Below are 20,736 nucleotides of genomic sequence, written 5' to 3'. Positions count from 1 at the left end.
TAGAATCAGAAATTTAACCAATAATATATTTAGAGGAGGATGATAAATAACTTTACCCTCAAGAAATCTAAAGTAAAAGTAGTAGCAGTAGTAGCCTATATGTAAGAAAATGGTCAGAATTATCCAGCCTTATCATTTGGCTTCTTATTGTCTGATAAAAATAAAACTCTCATTGGAGAAGATGAAAGAAACAAATTTGCTGAAAGTGGGTAGGTTGTTCTTCACCATGATACAGCATAATACAACTAATGTGTTGTTTTTCACTCAAGCACACACTGTGTCATCTTACTTTCTTTATACTCACAACCTGCTGAGATGAAACACGAGGTCGGAGACTTAAGAGGCAGTGTACAGTTAATAAAATATTAACACAAGGCAACAGACATCTTAAGACATCAGACATGCAGTGCATTTCAAACACCCCTCAAAGACAGCAGGACAAGGTGAAACTACTACAGCCTGCAAACACCTCTGGGGCAGAAGGTAGGGAACAAGCCAGGAGCAGAGTTCAGCAGCTTGAAGAAAAACTGACAATGCCAGACAACAAAGTCTAAAACCAGCAATTCAGAGGGTTGTTTTGACACTGTAAAACTATGAATACAATAAAATCTGGCACTTTTATATTTCTAATATAATAAAATATGAAGGCTACATTTACACTCAGTGGTTACACACATCATCCATTTACAGTTGAATGTAGGCAGTCATACACCAGCACAGTCACAGACCCTGTACAAAAATCCAAAAAGTGCAAGTTTTTGTTGACAGTTTTTGTTGAGTATGCTGACATACTATATGTGTGCATTGTTTGCCAGATGCACAGCAGGAGAGAGGAGAATGCTCCAGAGGGTCATCACTACCGCCCAGAAAATCATTGGCTGCCCTCTCCCCTCCTTGGATGCACTCTACAGCTCATGGGGCCTCAAAAAAGCAAGAAACATCCACAGGGAACCATCACACCCAGGACACCACCAGTTTGAACTGCTGGTCACCGGCAGAAGATACAGGACAATGAAAACAAGGACAAACAGCCTGAGAACAGTTTTGATCCAAAAGCCATAAGTGCACTTAACCCAAAATAATGCAAATGTAAATTGGGGACTTGGCAATAATTTCAGTGTTGATTGTGTTTTTAATTATTGTCTACTGTTTTTATTATTTTACTACTGCTCTTCTTATGCATCTTTTGCACTGATAAGTGAGTTGCATTTCAACTTCATTGTACAATGTACGATGACCATAAATATCTATTCTATTCAACATTTTTGTGTGGATTAAAAAAAAACATTTTTATCAGATTTTGTGATCTGATTTTTTTATTGGTTTTTTTTTTCAGCATACGCATTTATGAAATTCATGTTGGAGTTGACGTTGAGACAGTTCAATTGTTATCATTAGTAATCAGGTGGACATATCTATATCTGTGTATAGCTGCTTCTTAACAGAATCCCTTTCCACTCCCTCAATCCATGGTGACCGACCCTCCCATCCTCATCCCAAGATCTCTATTAACAAAAGAGAAGAACAAAAATAAACATTTTTATCATTTAGCTGTTTCGTGCACTACAGAAAATTGAGTTCTTTTATATATTTTTCATCTCCCTATTAGCATGGCTAAAGCTCTGTCTTTCAATATATTAGTTTAATATAAAAAACATCAGGGCTTAAAGTCATTATTGAAAATGACAACATACAATGACCTTTTTGTTTTCTATTGTATAATGAATATTTACAAACTCACAAGATCACAACTGACCATAACATTTTATCTTGAACATTAGTATAAAATCTGATTAACTGCCTCAGGTTTTTCACCCGAGTAAGCTTCTGTCTGATGTGAAGACAAGTTCAAAAGAGAAAATGAAAAAAAAAGTGCAGGTGCAGAGTTACAAGACCTCTGTAACCTGTCCATCACCAGATGAGGCTAATAACTTGAGGCCACATTAGCCGTTATCAGTACAATACAGCTAGAATACCTGAACATCTTACCAAAGCGTTGAAGGTGGAGTTGCGTTGAAGGTTATGTTGAGGTCAGGTCTTAACAAGAAAGAAGAATACTTGTGAAACATCTCTTCTGTATTGTTATTTGTAACATTTATTTAGTTCAGATCTAAGTAGGTGAATTACTTTTTAAGCTACTGCCCTGCAGTGTCATGACATCATCAGCCTAGCGTCTTCAAGTTTTAGTTTCCCCACTGATGATTCTCTAGAAGTGTATTTTGTGTTTAAGTACATACTATCCTGCATGGAACCCCAGAGTTGACCTTTGTCATTAATTGGTACTTGATGGAAATTCATTTAATAATTTGTAACTGGTTGTGAAAACCATTTGATTTCACTGGATTAACAAAGCACAAAAGATAAAACTTGAACACCAACCACAATATGGCTGAAGCTCTTATCAGTCTCTTCATGTTACCCAGAACCCCTTCTACAATTTTACAAAGGCAGCATAGGCCAATGCTGAAGCAGCAAGATGGCTCGGTGAGAGTTATGAACTTAAAGGAGTGTAAACAGTTCAGTATAAATTCACAAGATTTAAAAAGTTGTTAAAGTTAGTATTGTTATAATGTAAGGCAAAGTTGATTCTTGCTTGTATTCTTCTATAACCTTGAGCTCTTTTCATCGGTTAAACTGTCTGACTGAGACAGCACATTTGTCTGGAGGAAGTCAGACACAAGCTGAGCCACAGCTTCAGGATTGTTCAGATGGACGTGGTGATCCCCCGGTACCTTCACCACTGTGTTCTGAAAGAAAGAAAGAAAGAAAGAAAGAAAGAAAGAAAGAAAGAAAGAAAGAAAGAAAGAAAGAAAGAAAGAAAGAAAGAAAGAAAGAAAGAAAGAAAGAAAGAAAGAAAGAAAGAAAGAAAGAAAGAAAAAAGAAAGAAAAAAGAAAGAAAAAAGAAAGAAAAAAGAAAGAAGAGACAATTACACAAGTGTGAGAGATTAAGTGTACCATTTAAGAGTCACATTTATAGTCAGTGAAAACATTTCGGGACACCTGGGAGTTGAAAAACATTTTGTGTTTTGAATCCAACTCTTCAGGGAACTCCCAGAGAGAAAACACCTACAAAGGACGTTCAAGATCTATTCATGGGAACTCTAAAGAGGCTTGGCAGCTGGTATGGCAAAGTGATGACAAATGACAGCAACAAAAAGATGGAGAACACTTTGGATGTGGTTGTGTTTTTGTAATGAGTTGTGGTTTTCATAAAAGCAAAGTGGAAAAGAGATTTTCACTATTGTCAGCATTTTTTAATGTTCCATTTTTGAAGAGTGCTGCTGTTGCAAGCTGTGGCACATGTCTTTAAAGATGGCAGCTGCTGATGCCATATTGTCTTCTGTGTTCAACCAATCAAGTACACCGTCTGATTCTACTACCTTACATTTCATCACTTAGTGTTCCTCTTCAACAGTGAGTGCAAACTGTGAAGTAAGAGCCAAAGGAGTTCTTACAGTCAGAGAATAAAATCATTACCCATAAACTGTTCTTAAGACTTTGAAAAAGGTTCCTTTGGTTCTTCACCTTTGACCCTTTAACCTTGACTAGAAGACAGTGTCCTCTGGTTAAGATCTCGCTTCATCAGTTTAGAAGCAACATAACCATCCATTTGGGTTTGTGTTTCTGTGCCCTGCACTAATATAAATCCATCCATTTGTATTACACTTACTATTGACGAGGTCTATATACAACCCCTTGTAAAGGTGATTTGGATCCGACAGGGAAAGCAGACTCAGGCTTTCTGCTGGTTCACCCCTAAGAGCCACTGTTTGTATGGTATTATAGAAATATTGAGTATAGCTGGTTTAAAAGACATTTTCATAACCACAATCACAGGCTGCAACAAAATGAAAGTCAAACCTGCAACTCTGTTTTTCTCTGAAATCTGACTTGGAAGGAAATCATAATTGGTGACATACAGTTGGTGCATATTGTGCTTTCTCTTCCTTATCTGCAGCATTTGACCAAGTTCCAGTATGTAGGTCAGTGTTGAAGTTCTCCGCTATGAACATTTCTGCTGCCTTTGAGACACTGAGCTCATACTGCACTGCTACTTTGCATCTGTGCAGCTGTCTGTCTGTCTACTACGCACAATTACACACAGAGGCTTAACAGCTAAAAATAAACACAGAGATGCCAGCGCACCTACTTTGCACCAACAGTAAAAGTACACTCACATTTTTGTCTCTATAGGCCTGGAGAAGTGCTGTTAAAAAGTCCTTCTGATCTGGTTTACCGAATTTTTTCTCAAAGCCTTCTTCTGCTCTAGAAAGACAAAGAATAAAAATACACGTTTATTCAGAAATCTACAGTTTAGTGTTACTCCACCAAGTAAAGTGCATGTAATGAAAATATGAAGTATGGTAGTGTCTTACAGAACAACTAAAACAGAAGCTGTTATCATCGACTGCACCTCCAGACACTGCTCCCAAGTGATGCGGAATATGTTTCTCTGCAAACAAAAAAATATGTAATATATATATTACGGGGGCTAAATGCATTTATAAATACAGCACATGCATTATTTTGAAAACACTCAAATGTAAAGTGAACATTTTGTGCAGCTCAGCAGAAGCTCACCAGATTAATGCGAAAGTCTCGTGAGAACTTCACTCCTGCAGAGGGAAATTTGTCTTCATCATTAGAGTAAAATTATTCAAAGATAGACTGTATTTTGTACTGTGAGCAGGGCTCATTACAAACATAAAGCAGAGAAGAGGAATATGAAGATGTACCTCCTTCCACTTGAACTACACCTCGCTCTAAAAGGATGTGCACAGACTGTTCAGATAGATCCGGGTTTGCAGCCAATAGCCTGGAAGCAAAAAAGGGTTTTTTTTTCACAGCAGTTTTAAAAAGAAAAAGTTATTTGAGTGGATGTTTGATAGTCTTTTTAAAACACCAAAAATATGACAGTGAAACACCTCTCTGCTGCCTTTTCATAGGTGTAAACTCTTCCCGTGTGCTCCTCTGCTTTTTTTTCATACTGAAGCAACTCGTCCATCCCCTGCCTCATCACTTTAGGAATCTCTTTCTGCAAAAAAAACAAAAAAGACATGAATAAATGATGAGAAAAATGATTCAAAGCCACTGACAAGAGCAATCTATAGACTGCATGTGTCTATGTGAAATACAGGGAAACATGACCCAGAGGGGAAAACTGTCAACAGTGACACAATTTTAATAAACCCTGATACATCAAACTTTCACAAAAGCTGGGTCCAGAATCTGTGGGCATTTGTTTCTCTCTATATATTTAAAAAAACAGATGAACACCAGCCTCTTATGCACTTCTTGTTTGATGATTTCTTATGTTCTACTTTGTCAGTATATTGACAGTGATATCTTTCTATAATGTTTTGATGTCTTGTGTCTGTTGTTTTGACAAGGTTCCTCTTCAACATGACATTCTGTATATCAATGAGAATACATGAAGAAGTAGAGGTAGGATTAAAAGATATATCCATTCATATGTTTCTGCATGATCATGGGGCTGAACAGATCTGTGGCCTACTATATGTGTGTGCTCTACAATGGGAGCTGCTTACATAGATTTTTTTGTAATCAACACATTAAGCTGAGCAATGTTTCTTTCTTTCATATCAGCTGCTCTGTATGTTGAGTAGAGGAGCCGGGGTTTCTGCACGGTAAACTTAAGACTTTAAATACTACACACAACACAGTTTAATACTATCTTGTCCTGATGGTGATTACAAAGGTTATTCCTCAGAAGACACTTTTAAATTACTGTTGCCTGGATATGGGGAATAAAATTACAGAGACACTTAGGGGCAACTTTTGCACTATCTTCCATGAGCATTTCATTCAGGTTGCTTTGTACTTTTCATCACAGCAGAACATCAAAACAGCGAAGCATACACTCTAGAGAGAGATTCGTGGAATTACATTTTGAGCTGGTTACTTACATATAAAGATGTGAAATATATGCAGGGACCATCAACATAGTGCAGTACTGAATATGGTTATTACTTCACACTGGAGAAGTGTAGCAGCAACATAATCAATCACACACCAGTGGTCTCCGTTTGGTTATTTACAACGTTTACTCTAAGGGAATATACTTTAACATAATCATGGGCTTACTGACTGATAAAATTATTCTGGACTCCTACAGTCATACTATGTAAGCAAATCTCCCTCCAGAGTGAGCATGCTGCTGTTTCTCATGTTCCGCTGTCCATGTGATCAAAAGTAGGAAGTAACCTGAAAGTAATGCTTTTGTGAGATTGTGTTTCTCAAAATGACCCTTAAATGTTTTTCCTCCAAATCCCCTAGATGCAAAATGTCTCCTGACCACTTGCAACAGATTTTTGCATCAGGGCCAACTGACCTTTGCAGATTAGACAGAGAGCAGTGAAAATGCAAATTAAAAAACACCCATGATTATCAAAACTTTCCCCCCTCTTGGTCCAATCTGACTTATGTTTGCCATGAAATGTTTTCGCATTCTCTCAGATAGTTTAGTATGGAATTAGAAATAAAAGCAAATCCTTCATGGTGTTTTTTTAAGCACAGCCTGAAAGGTAAATAATGACATCCAAAGTAAAAGACTAATGAAAAAAAAAAAGCATTATTCATGTGGGAGGACTGTTTAAGTTGCCCTACAGCCCTCTTTTGACTGTGTTTAAAACTGTTTAAGTACCGAATCTGCAGGTAAGAATCCATAGGAGTCCAGAAGAACTACAGCATCCACCATCTCAGGAAACAGTGCACTGAACTGTGGTGAACACAACACAGAGTAAAAGCACACAGTAGAGTTAAATTGACTCTAGAGTCAGTACATGGTGTGAAAATAAGAAGAGAGAAGAAGCAGTCAGACTAGACTCGATCAAGTACCATTCCAGCAATATTTCCACCTATAATGTAAAGAGAAATGTTCATATAAATATAACTTTAAAAACAGTTTTATATAAACAAACATTTCTGTTGATGTCATTCTGCTATACAGCTGTACTCACCCATGCTGTGGCCTATGATGGAGAATTTGCTCCACCGCAGAGCTGTGGGAGTTCATTTCACAGATCATTAACCAGCTCGAGTGTCATACCAAAGAATAAAAACACTGTTTATAGTTGAAAAAGAAATCACTACTGTGTGTTTGACTGCACTACAGATGCACCAAGACTGTGTTAAAATACTTCTTGAACTGAAACACACCTTCAACGACTCTGCGTACATCCATCACATAGGAAGGAAAGGCGTAAAAAACTCCAGGATGGCGATGAGATGACTGACCATGACCTGCCAGGTCCACCGCCACGTATCTGCAATCTGACACAAGACGAAAGGACTGAGTTTCACCAGGTTACCTTTATTAAACTAAAACACTTAATGCTTCAATAATTAAATGTACGGTTATTCAAATCATGTTTCTGCAAGCAGTAATTTCAAGGGGGAAGGCAATTTTTTTGTCTTGAGTGAGAGATAGAGCAAAGAGCAGAGTAGGAAACTGGGGAGAGAGTGTGGAGAATGAAATGTGGAATATAGACAAGGTCCAGAATTGAACCTGCCCGCTCTGAGGAGTATAGCCTCTGTCCATGGAGGATGTGATTTAGTCCCTGAGCCAAAAACAAAAAAACTCAGGAAGGATTAAGTACTGATTACTTTCAGGGAGTCATTGAGGGAATGAGGGATGTGGCAGTTGACATGGTATATTCAAGTTTAAACCCCAAAGCCTCTGTAATGTACCTTAAGTATCAAAAAGTTCCTCATCATCATACATCAATGATTAACCAGGTCTATAAACTATAGAGCCAACTGATCTGCAAAAGTACACAATGTATGGAAAGTAGTTGAACGTGTTGATTTATACTACTAGTGCACGTAAGTAACAGACAAGAGAAAGTTAGGAAAGGTAGGAATAGTTGTTCTAAGAATGAAAAGTTAAGCTTAAGAGCTAAGATCAGTTTTAAGCTATGGATGAGTAGCTTCATGTAACCACAGCAATTATTTACCTTTAGGAAGGAGGGGAATGAGGGTGTTGAATGTGCCACAGTTATCAGCCCAGCCGTGCAGGCACAGCACAGGACGACCATTGTCAGGGCCCCAGACTCTGCCTCTGATCTCTCCCCATGGGACTGGCACAGAGAGCTCTGACACTATAACACATAACACACTCTGGTTTGGTATTATTCCAGAAAGAATCTTTAGCCGTCTATCCTCTGTAGAAAGGAAAAGGTGTTTTACAAGAATTTACTTTTTTTTAAACTTCTTATTAAGTTAACATTCATCCATGAATTCTTTCCAAAATTGGAAATATAAGCTCTTAAATCTAAAATGACTTTTAAAGACTTAATTTACCATGACATGACTGAGAAAAATACAGCAGATTCTCCCAAAGATGCTAAAGGAAATAGACCTACCTTACAGTCTATGAGGCACACACGGCACTACTTTTTTATTGTATCTGGTCACTATATAATTTGGTTGTGCATGACTTTTTACTATGGCTTTTTTGACATTCTTTTTCTTAATGTCTGTATTTTGTTGATTTAAATCACTATGTGACTGATGTTGGTTAAGTTTTACAGAAATACAAGTGCAATTAACACAAGAGTATATTTCTATTAATTTACTTCAATGCAAATCCGAGTTCACGTGCCTTTCTTAGTAATACAATAATAACAATGATAGATTAACGCTAATGCTATTTATCACTGTCATGTAAAGGAATATACTTAAACATCATATTTGTAAGAAAGTACAAGTTAAATTTGTATTACCCCCACTGTCTTTGGCCATGTTCACTGGCTGTCCTGATGTATTCATTATAGAGCATTCATATACAGCACTGAGGCGTTAAAAGCAGCTACACTGAGCACTTGCACAACTGGGAGCAATGTCTTCAATTCCGCAATCATTAATCTGTAAAACATTTATCATAGTTTTACAACTTCCTGGCAAACACACATTGTAGACAGCTGGATAGACAGTTAGCCTACCTGCTTGCGTGATAGTCCTGCAATGAAGGTATCTGACGCCTTTCAAAGCTTGCATCATCTTGGAGAACGAGCCCGTTTAGCAACTGAAACTATTAAATCCTAAAATAAAAAAGTGGGAACATATTCGCATAGCACAAAATAAACTTGTGGAAACTTGAAAGTCAAATCTTTTATCAGCTATTTCACTTTAAGTCCTGACTTCCGGATTCCAAAAACCACATGTCAGGAACTAAAGCCGCTATTGGCTATACGAACATGCGGAGCTACAATTTGAACCAATCACCGCGAAGAAGGGGAGGGGCTTACCTTTCACACCATTAACATTAGCTTTAGAAGGTGAGAGTCTTCAGTGCCCACAATTAAACACATACTCGGGACAATTTGACGTGGCTTATAGCCAGGAGGGGTTGATTTTAAAATCAATTCAATTTATACAACTATTAAAAAAAATCAAGAAGAAAGTAAAAAAGGAGTCAATATAATAAGGCGTTATGTGTCTGCAATGTACAGACCAAATATTTAATTAAGATGTAGTGAGTGCCTCTCTTGCGCTGGTAAAAAACCTCAGGCCCACCCAGGTGTATGCTGGCTTTCTGCCACCTACCTACCTAAATAACCTCAGGTGCCCACAGTTCCTAATTACCAAACAAACAAAAACAAACAAAAGAAATACTAAATATACAAAAAAATCTAAATATACTAAACAAATGACTAGCAAAAAATATACCCCCAAAATCTAACTTAAATTACCTATTAAAAGAAAGTTTTGGATAAATCTAACAACTAATACTACTTATTAATTCTAAAATTAATAAACAACTAAATACAAAAAATAAACATATAGCTCCAAAAACACCTTAAGTCTTCACCAGGCCTGTATAAATATATGGGGGAATAAGAATAAAAACAGTGAAATCAAATCAGAGGACAATACATTAAATCATGCACCAGTTAAAATGGAAGAGTGTATAAACAATCATACTGCAGCCAACAGCCACATATAGTATTAATAAAATATGTTAACTATGATGTACACTCATAAACAACAATGTGGCTAGTGTAGATAGGCTACATAATAAAATAAGTTATGGTCAGGTATGTTTTAATGAGTTATTCTCAGGAGTGGACAGAGTATTTTGACAGGGGTGGCCAAACTGGCGCACTGACTTCTGCAAGGGTGGCATTAAGTATGCTTGCACACTTCATGAATGGCATTTTTACTTCACCTTTTATACTTTAAATACTAACATTAAAGTATCCACATTGTGTTATATTCCTGTGCACTTTTTGTTTTTGTTTTCAAAAGTGTGGCAACATTTAAATATTCTTAGTTTGAATCTTTAAGGACAGAATAAGAAAGCTGCTAGCAGCCTGTTGCGGCACAGCCCAAATAGTTTATTCACCTTAAGTACTGCCTACGACTAGGCAAATAACCTGTCACTGTTTAGGATTTAGGGGAGGCCAATCAGATTTTAAGGTCACTCCTGGCCACCCCCTCATGGAAATGCCCCTGATTATTCCTTAACTGTATCCTTAAGACAATTGTTCTCCAGAATTCATTATTAACCTAATGGAAATACATAAATCTGTGAGTTTAATATATATTCACTTAGTTTTTTTTCTTGTATTGTTTTATCTCAACATAAACCCTCAACTCTGACCCAAACACTGGTTGCATGTAATCTACACATAAACACTGGCATACTCTGCATGTATGTATGCATGCATGCATTTTGTCTCTAGTAAATATATGTATTTTAATCAAATAAGATCATGCAGGTCATATAAAAGGCTCAATGGGATGAAACTGTTAATCCAAAAATAACATAAGTGACATATCAGACAGAGCCAAATGTTTTCCAGAATAAGTTGAGAGGTGTTGTTGACATCTGAAGAGACAGATAGGAGGGCTGGAATAATTTGATGACAGGACAAAGGAGTATAAAAGATCAAGTCTGATGGTCAGACCAAAAACAATTGGGTAGAATTACACAGGATATTTTACTACTCTGCAGGTAAGTGCTGCTATTTTTTTTAAGAAAGATTTTATACAGGGATAATTACTGATTCAATTTGTGGACTCTGGGTATAGTCTACTTACAGATAATAAAAGCAATAAAAGAGACAAAATGGACTGATAAAAACCGACTGAATTCTGAATAATTGGAAAAACTTTGATCTACTACTCTTTGTCACAAACTTGGTCAACAGAGAAAAAGTTCTGTAAGAGAAAATGTTGCTCGGTCAAAACGTCTGCACAAGAGAATTAAAGTACAGTTCAACTTAGTCTAAGAGACAAAACACCTTTTTTGCTCTTTATTAAAATTTTGTACCTTAAGTAGCAACAAAACCAACTGTATCTGATTTCCCTCTATTACCGGCCCAGAGGGCGGCTAAGGTCATATATCTACCTTTATCTATTATCATGTTTCCCTTGAAAGCAGCAGTTCTTGGCTGTTGGCCATCAACGCAATACAATGCAATGCCTGCTGGTGATTTTCTCTACAGTCTGTGACAGTGTTTTTATTAATCCCATTTTTGATTTGTAATTTTTCTATGATCTGCCCCTTTGTCCCCACAGATCATGGCTGATTTTGACATGGTTCTGAAGTTCTGGGGTCCAGTGGAGGCGGACTATGCTGCCCATGGGAACATGGTTCTGACCCGGTCAGTGACTCTGAAAAGATAAGATTACTTTTTCCTGTAAGGCAGGTAGTACGCAGAAGTGAAGCTGGGTTCTTTATAAGACACAATGTGGATAGATTACTTTTAAAATTTCACACAATTGTTAACATGTACTGTTTCCTAGTTGTATGTTCACATTTAGATATCTGAATGCTGTTCCAAATATTTCTCAGCAAACCAAGACTACTTTTTTGTATAGATAGCATTAGAGTAAATAGCTTTGGTGGTGTTTTATCATCTTTGGTGAATTATCATGTTTCCTTTCTTCTCAGTTTATTTACAGAGCATCCAGATACCCTAAAGCTGTTCCCCAAGTTTGATGGCATCGCCCAAGGTGACTTTGCTAGTAACTCAGCTATTTCTGCCCACGGTGCCACTGTACTGAAGAAACTCGGGGAGCTGCTGAGGGCCAAAGGCAGCCACGCTGATATCCTCAAACCCATGGCCAACAGCCATGCCACTAAGCACAAGATCCCTATCAATAACTTCAAGGTGAGGTTGATGGCTGCAAGGAAATATCTTAAGAACTGTCTACTTTTTAGTGTACTGCAGTTTTTGGCATTTGAAACTGGCTAAAATTGATTCAGCTGATGTTTGTGTCTTCCTCACAAATAAGTAACTTGTCTTAATGACAGAAAGTTGCATCTGTTGCATCCTATTTACTGTGTTTTCCTACATTTTTTTGACTGTTTTGGTCTGTGTTCCTTCGTCAGCTGATAACAGAGGTCATTATTAAAGTCATGGAAGAGAAGGCAGGACTGGATGCCACCGGTCAGCAGGCTCTGAGGAACGTGATGGCTGTCGTCATAGCTGACATGGAGGCCAACTACAAAGAGCTCGGCTTCACTGGCTGAAGATTCAAGTCACAAGTCCTAATATTTATCAAAAATTAAGGGGTTGAATTACATATGAGCATGATCATAAGGACGAAGAACATGATCAGCTTTAGTTAAGTTAGATGAATCCTGTCCAGAATTTTCCGACTGTAGTGTACTCTAAATCTTTCTCAAGTTTCACCAATAAACAATCTATCACTCTACTCTGTTTAGTATGTTTTATAAGAACTCTAAGTTTGATTCCTTTACTATGTAATCACACACTCATTGAGTCTGTTATATAAGCCACTTGATATGTCATTTATAGTAGGATGAAAAAAGTAACATACAGTATATGTTCTGTGATTGCTAATGGTATTAAAATGAAAGACTCATAGGCCCTCATTAAAATGTGTGCCTAAAATGCTTAACATCAAAGTCTGGACACACACATGCACTCACACAAATACACCCCAAAAGACCCCACTTAAACTTGCCACCCTCAGTTATGTCCTCACAGACCCTCATGCACAGTTTTATCTTTAATAAATTGCTAACGCCTGATGTAATGTGGACGTGACGGTGCAGAGTCTTTGGCAGAGTCACAGCAGTCATATTCTTGATGTTATCATTCAGTCACATGTTTACTCTGCATCAAAAACTGTTGATGTTTTTCTCACACCTCACCTCACATCTGCCAAAACTTAATCCTCAACGCTGCTTCTGTGTGTTTTAGGATACTAGAGTCCCTGATAGACCATTCAGTGTGAGGCTACTTGTAAACCCTGAAACAAAGTTCCTTCTCACAAACTACACACGTCAGTCAGCTTTATGCAGGTAAAAAAAATGTCTTTCTTTTTTATTGGAATTAGAGTCCTGAAAATCTGTAAGCAATCAGTATTTCACAAGGGAATAAACACACACCTACACACAGATATTCATGATCTTGAAAAGCTCTGAGACTTATCTTTTATTCTTCCAGGACAACCAAAGGCAAATTGTAAACTAATAGGACCCAATTTCATGGCAATTATTTTTCCAATGAACTATACATTTGGTCTCTGAAATGTAAGACAATATTTAAAGTGGCTAACAAATACACAAGATAAACTTTGTTTTTTTACCACTATGAAACTGTGGACATACCATGATCTCTTGTGGATCAAAGCCTAATTTATAGTTAGGTGCAGACGTTAAGAATCCCCTGGGGATGAATCAAAATAATTTTGATATAGTGACCTCAGCTTATGTCTGTGATCTTGTATTGAGAACACATACCTTTCAGACCAATGACATGTTTTTGTGTCTAGTGCAAATGTTGGCATGCTAACACTCTAAACTAACATGGTAAACGTAGTTAACTTGGTACCTGCTATGCATCTATATGGTAGCATTATCACTGTGGGAACCTGTTCTTGCTGATGTGATCATGGAGCCAAACTGTTGTCACATCTTGAAATGGTTTATATGTTTCTAATAATTCTCAGTTTTGGGGCAAGAGACTAAAATCTGAGCTGTGATTGACTACAGGAGCACCAAATCAAATATCTCTGACTCTCAAGAGCACCTGTGATGATATACATTTAACAGGAATGCATTAATTACAACACAAAATGTGCAAATGGTGCATCAGAGGACACTCAAGGTAACACAGTGGCCCATGACCTAGTTCACCCTCTGTCTTTCCAGGAATAGAGCCAAATACTGTACCTGATTATTTGTATTGCCTGGCCAAGAGTTTCTGTTAAAGATGACTTCAAGAACCAACAGAGTTATGTTACCCTGCGTTATCAACTGTTGGTCCCATAGTGATCACTTCTTACTCATTTTGTTTGTGAGCGCACGTCATTGTAGTGTCCGGTTTACACATATGATGGATAATTGCCATGATGAACTAATAATAGCGTTTGTTTTATGCTTGCAGACGTGACAAAAGGCACGATGCCTCTAGTCACATTCTTGGGTTGCAGCTCTGTCCCCCCTGCCACCCTTTTCCCTCGGGACTCTGACAATCACACAGTACTGGCATGATTTTTGTATTAGGAGCCTCAAGGTCCCATAAGTTTGTTTCCCACTGTTACTAAATCTCAAAGAAGAGCTGGACAATATGTTTGATTATTATTCTATAGTTATTCTCTTAATTATCAGGATCTGAACACAGGGGTTCTGCAAAGTTGACAGTTGTGAAAAAATATTGAAGTATTAGATTACACTGATCAAAACTTAGTTCAAAGTCACTTGGTTCTCATGTAAAGTAATAGATTATGAGTAAAAATGTATCCATTTGAAACATGTTAAACAATCATCTATTTTGTATTACAGTTTGCTCAAAAGTCAGTTATTTGTCATATCCATTAATATATTATTGTAAAGTAGTAGAGTACATGTAACATAAATGTTTTCATGAAAAAAAAAGATGTCCATAAATGTCCCTTTTATTTAAATGTTACATATTAATCAAGAAAACGGTTACTCCTGATGTCTCTCAAATCATCATTTGCGTTTTAATAAAAAGCATTAGATAATATATAAGATAACAGATAATTCAAGAGTCGGTAGAGTTGAAAGATGAAAACAAAAACATAGTTCCTCTGTAGGAAGAACATAGTATTGTGATTTTGTGCAGTGTTGAGATTCAGAAATATTTTGAAGCATTGAGTCTCATTGAGTGTTTTACGATCTAGCTGATTAGACCTCTGTTTAGTTTGAAGTGGGTGCAGCTGTGCTTCAAATCAAACCAGATTCCACAGTGAGCAGTGTACACACCTGCACTGTGATGAGATTAATTCTGCCAAACTTATTATGAGAATCACAAATACTATAGGTGTGAAGATTGGGTGTGTGTGGGTGCATGGGTCTGTTAATCCCTTAATTTTAAAATAGGAATAATCTACCATTTCTTTAAGCCAGTCTTTAAGAACATTTTGCTAAAAGTTTATTTCAAAAGTCACTGCATTAAAATCCCCTTCATCAGGGAAAATAATGAAAACTGAATCTGAAATAAGATAAAATAATTGCATCTGCTCATTTGAAAAGGAAAGAAACAGAGACAGCATTTATAATGGATTAACAACGCCTCACTTTCCCAGCAAGCCATGACGGATCAATGGTGAGAAATCATGCACCACAACAGCATCCTCAAACTGAATAAGCAAATTTAATTGTATTATTTATACATGTCCCTGCTGCGACATGTTGGAAAGTGTATGTGTGCTCTTTACATATCAAAACACAAAGTTGTTCATGAACCTCCTCATCATAACTACTTGTGTGGTCTCCAGTTCTGTTATAAGAGGCATTGTTTTTAGTCAGTTTGAAGACCGCTCAGTTACCAGTTCAGCACTTCAGGAAAACACATCATTGTTGGAGGGAGAAGACAGAAACAGGAGACAACAGAAAACACAAATAATTTTTAAAAGTTAAAAAATAGAGGAACTAGTATATGTGATATCAGGCCGAGAGCCCATCTCTTATAATAATATAATAAATATAAAGATGAAAAAGTCCCCAAAACAGCCACGTGTACTAATCAAAGGCTGGCTGGTCGATGTCGGGGGGCACAATACAGCGAGTCAGGTTGGACAGGTAGAGAGCAGTCGTCATGGGAACAAGGCCGGACGTCACCTTCAGGATGGTCAGCAGCCTCTCTGCAGCATTGGTCACACCTGCTGGTGTCTGGAGGAGAAAAAAAAGATCCCACAGGAAAACCTTTTAACACTCTAGAGAAGCCTTTTTATGTTATTGTCAACAACATGGTGAACCAAAAACTGCAAGAACCAACCCCAGGATTTACAGGGCTCTGCAGAGTTAACTGTGTCATATCAAGATGTAGAGGAGGATTTTGCATACCACGTAAAATGCAAGTTGTTTCCCTTTTATTACATAAGATTGTTTTGGTGCTTTCCAGTTGTATTCAGCATTCATTTTTAATTGAAGAGTTGATTTAACTGATGTGACTTTCTTAGACTTTATATTTATTCTGACATGATGTGTCATGGAGATTATTTGGTAATGAAACAAAAGCATATTGCGACTTTAAAAACTGTTATTGCTGCATATGGTAAGAGAGGAAGAATGTATAAAACATTCTTAAATGTAATGACACTACAGAACCACACATGAGTTTATCTCTTAAATTCTAAATTTGATATAAAACATCTGCAAAATCTTAAATAAAAGTTGATACAGACCTGATCCTCTGCAAACAGTAAAGGGCAGTGGAGTGATGCTGCCAGCTTTCTGACAGAGTCCAGGCGCTCTGAGGGGACCAAAGCATTACGAGCTACAGAAGACAGATAAAGAAGAGGGCAGCCGGTCAGACAGAGACACCCAGAAACAGTGAGCTCAAAGTTTCCCATTTCTCAACAAAAAAATTGAGGGGTGAGTTATAAATGAATAAACAGACATATCAGCACCTCATTTTATCCTACTTTGTTCTCCATTTGTCATTTAAAGAGGAGAAATCCTTCACTGTACCGTTAGTAACCATGAAGCAGACTTTTCCAAGAAAAAATCCAGAGTCCAAATATTTCAGAGAAGCCTCTGCTGACTGAAAACTGTGACAAAACAAAAATAATGTTAAAGGAGGAGCGACAATGTAGCCTTGTGTTTGAACTATTCATTTCTTATTACAGTCATTATTACTGATGAAACACAGAGTTGTTCCAGACAACTTTTTGCAGACAAGATAAAGTATTGACTTGGAGCTACTTGCAATTTTTGACTCTAATGGAACAACAGCAAGACTTTTAAAACTCTTTATTACCATTAGTTAGCTTTAAAAGGTGATCAGACGTACAGTGTAGCATTACCTGTCACAGTCTCGGTTTCATGACTCTGGTGTCCCAATAAATGTTCAAATAACAAAAGTATGCACACAGTTCAATTCTTTTGTCCTCAGAAAGCAGTGAAGCAATCACACGTTGGCATAAAGGTTAAATCCTGTTTAGTGCCACTTTGCTCTTTTACCCAGCAAAGCCTTGGCAGTAGAGTGTCTCCATCTGAAACAATACTTTAATAGCGATCGCATATCTCTTTGCTAATTCCACTCCAGTGTCAGCCATTAGTACAAAACATTGTGTAAAAAGAAAATTCACTCTACCTCTTTCATGGAAAATACAACTTGAACGCAGGCACTACAATTTGGATTAAAGAAATAACTAATAATGTCTTTGATAGTCTCATTTATGTTCGTCTAAGTTTACATTTCTCAAATACCTAATTTAAATAAAGATAACTCAGGTTTAATTTGTGTGTGAATAGAGAAATAATTGAGGACAACATGTGTATGGAACTCGTTCAGTTTCACTCAAGCGAACTAAAACTACAACTAAAAGAAGGTATGAGGAGGTAAGGTGTGTATAGATGGTAAATAAATGCATACAGATGAGATGATAATACAAAGATGTGAAGATTTGAAACGTACCTAAGCTCTGAGGTCAGGTTGATGATAAACACTACCAGTTCGATCCTTGGACGAATCTCCTCATTCTTCTTGGGCAGCGGCAGATTCTTTGCTAGTCTCCTGATTGGTGCAATAAACAAGCTTGTTTTCAGGCTGACTATGAGGAGCTACAAACTGAGCTTGTAATAATATTTTGTGTAGTTTGTAGGGGTGTGCAGATCTATGAGGTGCCAGTGTTTAGAAATTGCACACATGTTCATTTTACACGACAACTCCAGATTGTTATATGACATTTGAAACCCCTCTGCACTGGTGAATATAACACAACATCCCTATTTATTTAGCCGTACTGTTAAGTCCACCGTCAGACATTGGAGCTTAAAAAAATGTTTCCTCCCTGATGCATAACCCCTCTTCATGTGACCATTATTTATCAAAGCAAAGTTGACATTTACAAGAACTTCTAATATACACTGAACGCGTCTATAACAAAATCTTTGGTTCTGTTTCCAGCTGTGTGCTTTATCCTGTAACAGGTTGCTTACTTCAGCAGTACTCACACATTTACAGTGACAGCAGTCTCCTCCACCAGAGCGTCGGCCAAACTCTGCTGAAACAGCTCCTCAAACTCCACCAGCTGGAGAAAAAACATCCTGAGTCAGCACAAATCTAGATGATAGCTTCGCTTTCACTTTGCAATAAAAGGCACTGACATCATAAATAAAAAGAGCTAAACCCACACTCTTACCCCCCCTCTAAAGTTTCTATTATTCATATGTCCATGATGATGTGAGTAGAGTAAGTACTGTACAATTGTACTGTACTGTATTCAAGTACATTTGTTTATGACAATATTTTTCTTTAGTGTTACGTTATGTTTTACTTATTTGTACTTGATTCATTCATTCTAAACAAATCTGATTCTATTATGTGACATGTTGAAAGCTTTTTCTTTAAATTGTTTACCAAGAGCAGCTACAACAGCACTACACCAGTATACACACGGGTATTTCCTGACATCAGCTCAAGGTAACCCACTGTTTCGGGTGAACTCAAAACAAACCATTGACTGGATGCTGACATAGTTGATTGATACCTGACGGGGAAGCACAATCTTTAACTCCCTGATGGCTCATGAGGATAGGAGGAAAAGCTTGACATTGTTTAACTACCTCTTATGGTGGCCCTGAATGACAAAACTAATTTACAAAAGATGAAACACCTTTACAAGGTTGGAGACAAATTTACATATTGGAAAACCTTTTTACATTTTATAAAACAAAATTACATTAGCAAAACACTTTTACCAAGGCCCAAACAAATTTACATTTAAGAAAACAAATATACAAAATAAAAAAAAACACACATTTATAAGCGGTGAGACAATTTTACAAACGACGGAACACTTTTACCATTCTTGAAATAAATTGACATTAATTTTTAACGGAAAGGGAATGTACCAAACACCGGAAGTGATCCGGTACCAAACGGAGTATCAGTACCAAACAGAGTACCAGTACCAAACAGAGTACCAGTACCAAACATCGCTCCGTTTGGTTTCAAACAAACTAAATGACCCCTCAATGGATCACTCTCGGATCACTTCCGGTATTTGGTACATTCCCTTTCCGTTAAACATGAATGTAAATTTGTTTCAGAAATGGTAAAAGTGTTCTGCCCTTTGTAAAATTGTCTCACCACTTGTAAAAGTGTTTTTTGATTTTTTAAAATTTGTTTTCTTAAATGTAAATCTGTTTTGGCCTTGGTAAAAGTGTTTTGATTTTGTAAATTTGTTTTCTTAAATGTAAATTTGTCTCCAACTTTGTAAAAGTGTTTTTGTAAATGTGTTCTGTCCTTCAGGGCCACCGTAACCTCGTGTTTGAAAATACCTTATATAGCCTTCATTTATTATTTTGCGTGGGTAGTTGTGTTTGACTGTTCACTCTTACAATATTTTTTTTGCAATTGATAAGAGATAAAACCTGAAATTAGCTGTCATGGTTTGTCAATGAGTGATGAAGCTTGTAAAAGCAGAGGACTACTCACACCGTTAGGTAAACAACAGCTGGATTACGGAAACTAGTTGACTTCGCATCGTAGTAAGCAGGAGGGCGATAACACCGATATATTGTTATCCCCCTCCTCAAACGCAGTCCTCGGTTCGTATACCTGATGCTGTAAGGAGTTCGAGCTAATAAAACTCACCAGTATGTTCGCTGTGTTCAAACCAGGCAGCTTACTGAATGGCTTCAGTGACGACATTCTGATATGAACACTTTCCACAGTCCAGACTATCTTAGTTCTTCTCAGTCCACGAAGGAAAACTCAGTGGTCGCTCCTTCATGCAGGTCAACTCGCGCTTCTTTTCCAAACAGGCGTGTGACGTCAATACGTCTACTGCAGGGACACAGCTACGTCATGACGTTTTTGATTTGTAATCTGTTGTTTTCCGCCACCTACAGACTGATAGGCGTTTTGCAATTCACTCATTGTGATATTTTCAAGTACAGACTGTATAATTGAGCAAAATGCAATTTCATATATTCCCGATGTCTCTCGTTAGGGAACATCAGCTTAAAATGAATCACAGCAGCAGGTCAGCATCATAGACTATATACAATTGTCAGCATGCAGATTCTGCAGCAGGTCATGCACATGCACATGTAAAGCAGTGGCGGAGCCAGGGGGTGGCCAGGGGTGGCCATGGCCACCTCTGAAAACTGATTGGCCACCCTGAAATTCTTAAACATGATTGGCTATTTGCCATGTCAGAGGCATTACTTATATTGAAATCAGCTATTGTGTTGTACTGAAGAGACAGTAGTTTCTTTGCATTTGAATATTATTTTTGTTGATGCTTTGACTTTGG

At 37.4% G+C, this 20,736-nt stretch overlaps 3 protein-coding genes across 9 annotated transcripts; 1 reads left to right on the top strand and 2 right to left on the bottom strand.

Annotated features, from left to right (window-relative positions):
* Positions 1–280: 280 nt before the first annotated feature.
* serhl (serine hydrolase like) lies at positions 281–9,188 on the bottom strand. 4 transcript variants are annotated; one of them, XM_034687759.1, is made up of 14 exons: positions 8,964–9,188; positions 7,977–8,120; positions 7,180–7,293; positions 6,981–7,022; positions 6,859–6,878; positions 6,665–6,739; positions 4,926–5,035; positions 4,737–4,816; positions 4,582–4,616; positions 4,377–4,453; positions 4,179–4,266; positions 2,611–2,747; positions 1,990–2,037; positions 281–1,505 (listed from the first exon to the last, which is right to left on the bottom strand). In XM_034687759.1, coding segments are annotated over exons 1-14 (1,029 nt in total). In that variant the 5' UTR covers positions 9,022–9,188; the 3' UTR covers positions 281–1,504. The 4 variants fall into 4 exon arrangements, with proteins under 4 accessions (XP_034543650.1, XP_034543652.1, XP_034543651.1 ...); XM_034687760.1 differs by lacking the exons at positions 281–1,505; positions 8,964–9,188 and adding an exon at positions 8,745–8,915 and having other exon boundaries at positions 1,530–2,037; XM_034687758.1 differs by lacking the exon at positions 281–1,505 and having other exon boundaries at positions 1,531–2,037.
* Positions 9,189–9,274: 86 nt separating this feature from the next.
* On the top strand, positions 9,275–12,712 carry mb (myoglobin). 4 transcript variants are annotated; one of them, XM_034688285.1, is made up of 4 exons: positions 9,275–9,299; positions 11,545–11,630; positions 11,921–12,140; positions 12,362–12,712. In XM_034688285.1, the coding sequence occupies exons 2-4, from the start codon at positions 11,548–11,550 to the stop codon at positions 12,500–12,502; spliced, it is 444 nt and encodes a 147-aa protein (XP_034544176.1). In that variant the 5' UTR covers positions 9,275–9,299; positions 11,545–11,547; the 3' UTR covers positions 12,503–12,712. The 4 variants fall into 4 exon arrangements, with proteins under 4 accessions (XP_034544176.1, XP_034544173.1, XP_034544174.1 ...); XM_034688282.1 differs by lacking the exon at positions 9,275–9,299 and adding an exon at positions 10,296–10,551; XM_034688283.1 differs by lacking the exon at positions 9,275–9,299 and adding an exon at positions 10,703–10,978.
* Positions 12,713–15,600: 2,888 nt separating this feature from the next.
* Positions 15,601–20,274, bottom strand: pane1 (proliferation associated nuclear element). The gene is made up of 6 exons (XM_034688805.1): positions 20,073–20,274; positions 18,428–18,504; positions 17,889–17,987; positions 16,940–17,019; positions 16,654–16,745; positions 15,601–16,138 (listed from the first exon to the last, which is right to left on the bottom strand). Exons 1-6 carry the CDS (start codon positions 20,127–20,129, stop codon positions 15,989–15,991), a joined length of 555 nt encoding a protein of 184 aa, XP_034544696.1. The 5' UTR covers positions 20,130–20,274; the 3' UTR covers positions 15,601–15,988.
* Positions 20,275–20,736: the final 462 nt, after the last annotated feature.

Source organism: Notolabrus celidotus, chromosome 7 (genome assembly GCF_009762535.1).
Source record: "Notolabrus celidotus isolate fNotCel1 chromosome 7, fNotCel1.pri, whole genome shotgun sequence".
Taxonomy (NCBI): Eukaryota; Metazoa; Chordata; class Actinopteri; order Labriformes; family Labridae; genus Notolabrus; species Notolabrus celidotus.
Note: the sequence above shows the minus strand (reverse complement) of the source record. Positions and strands in the feature narration are given on the sequence as shown.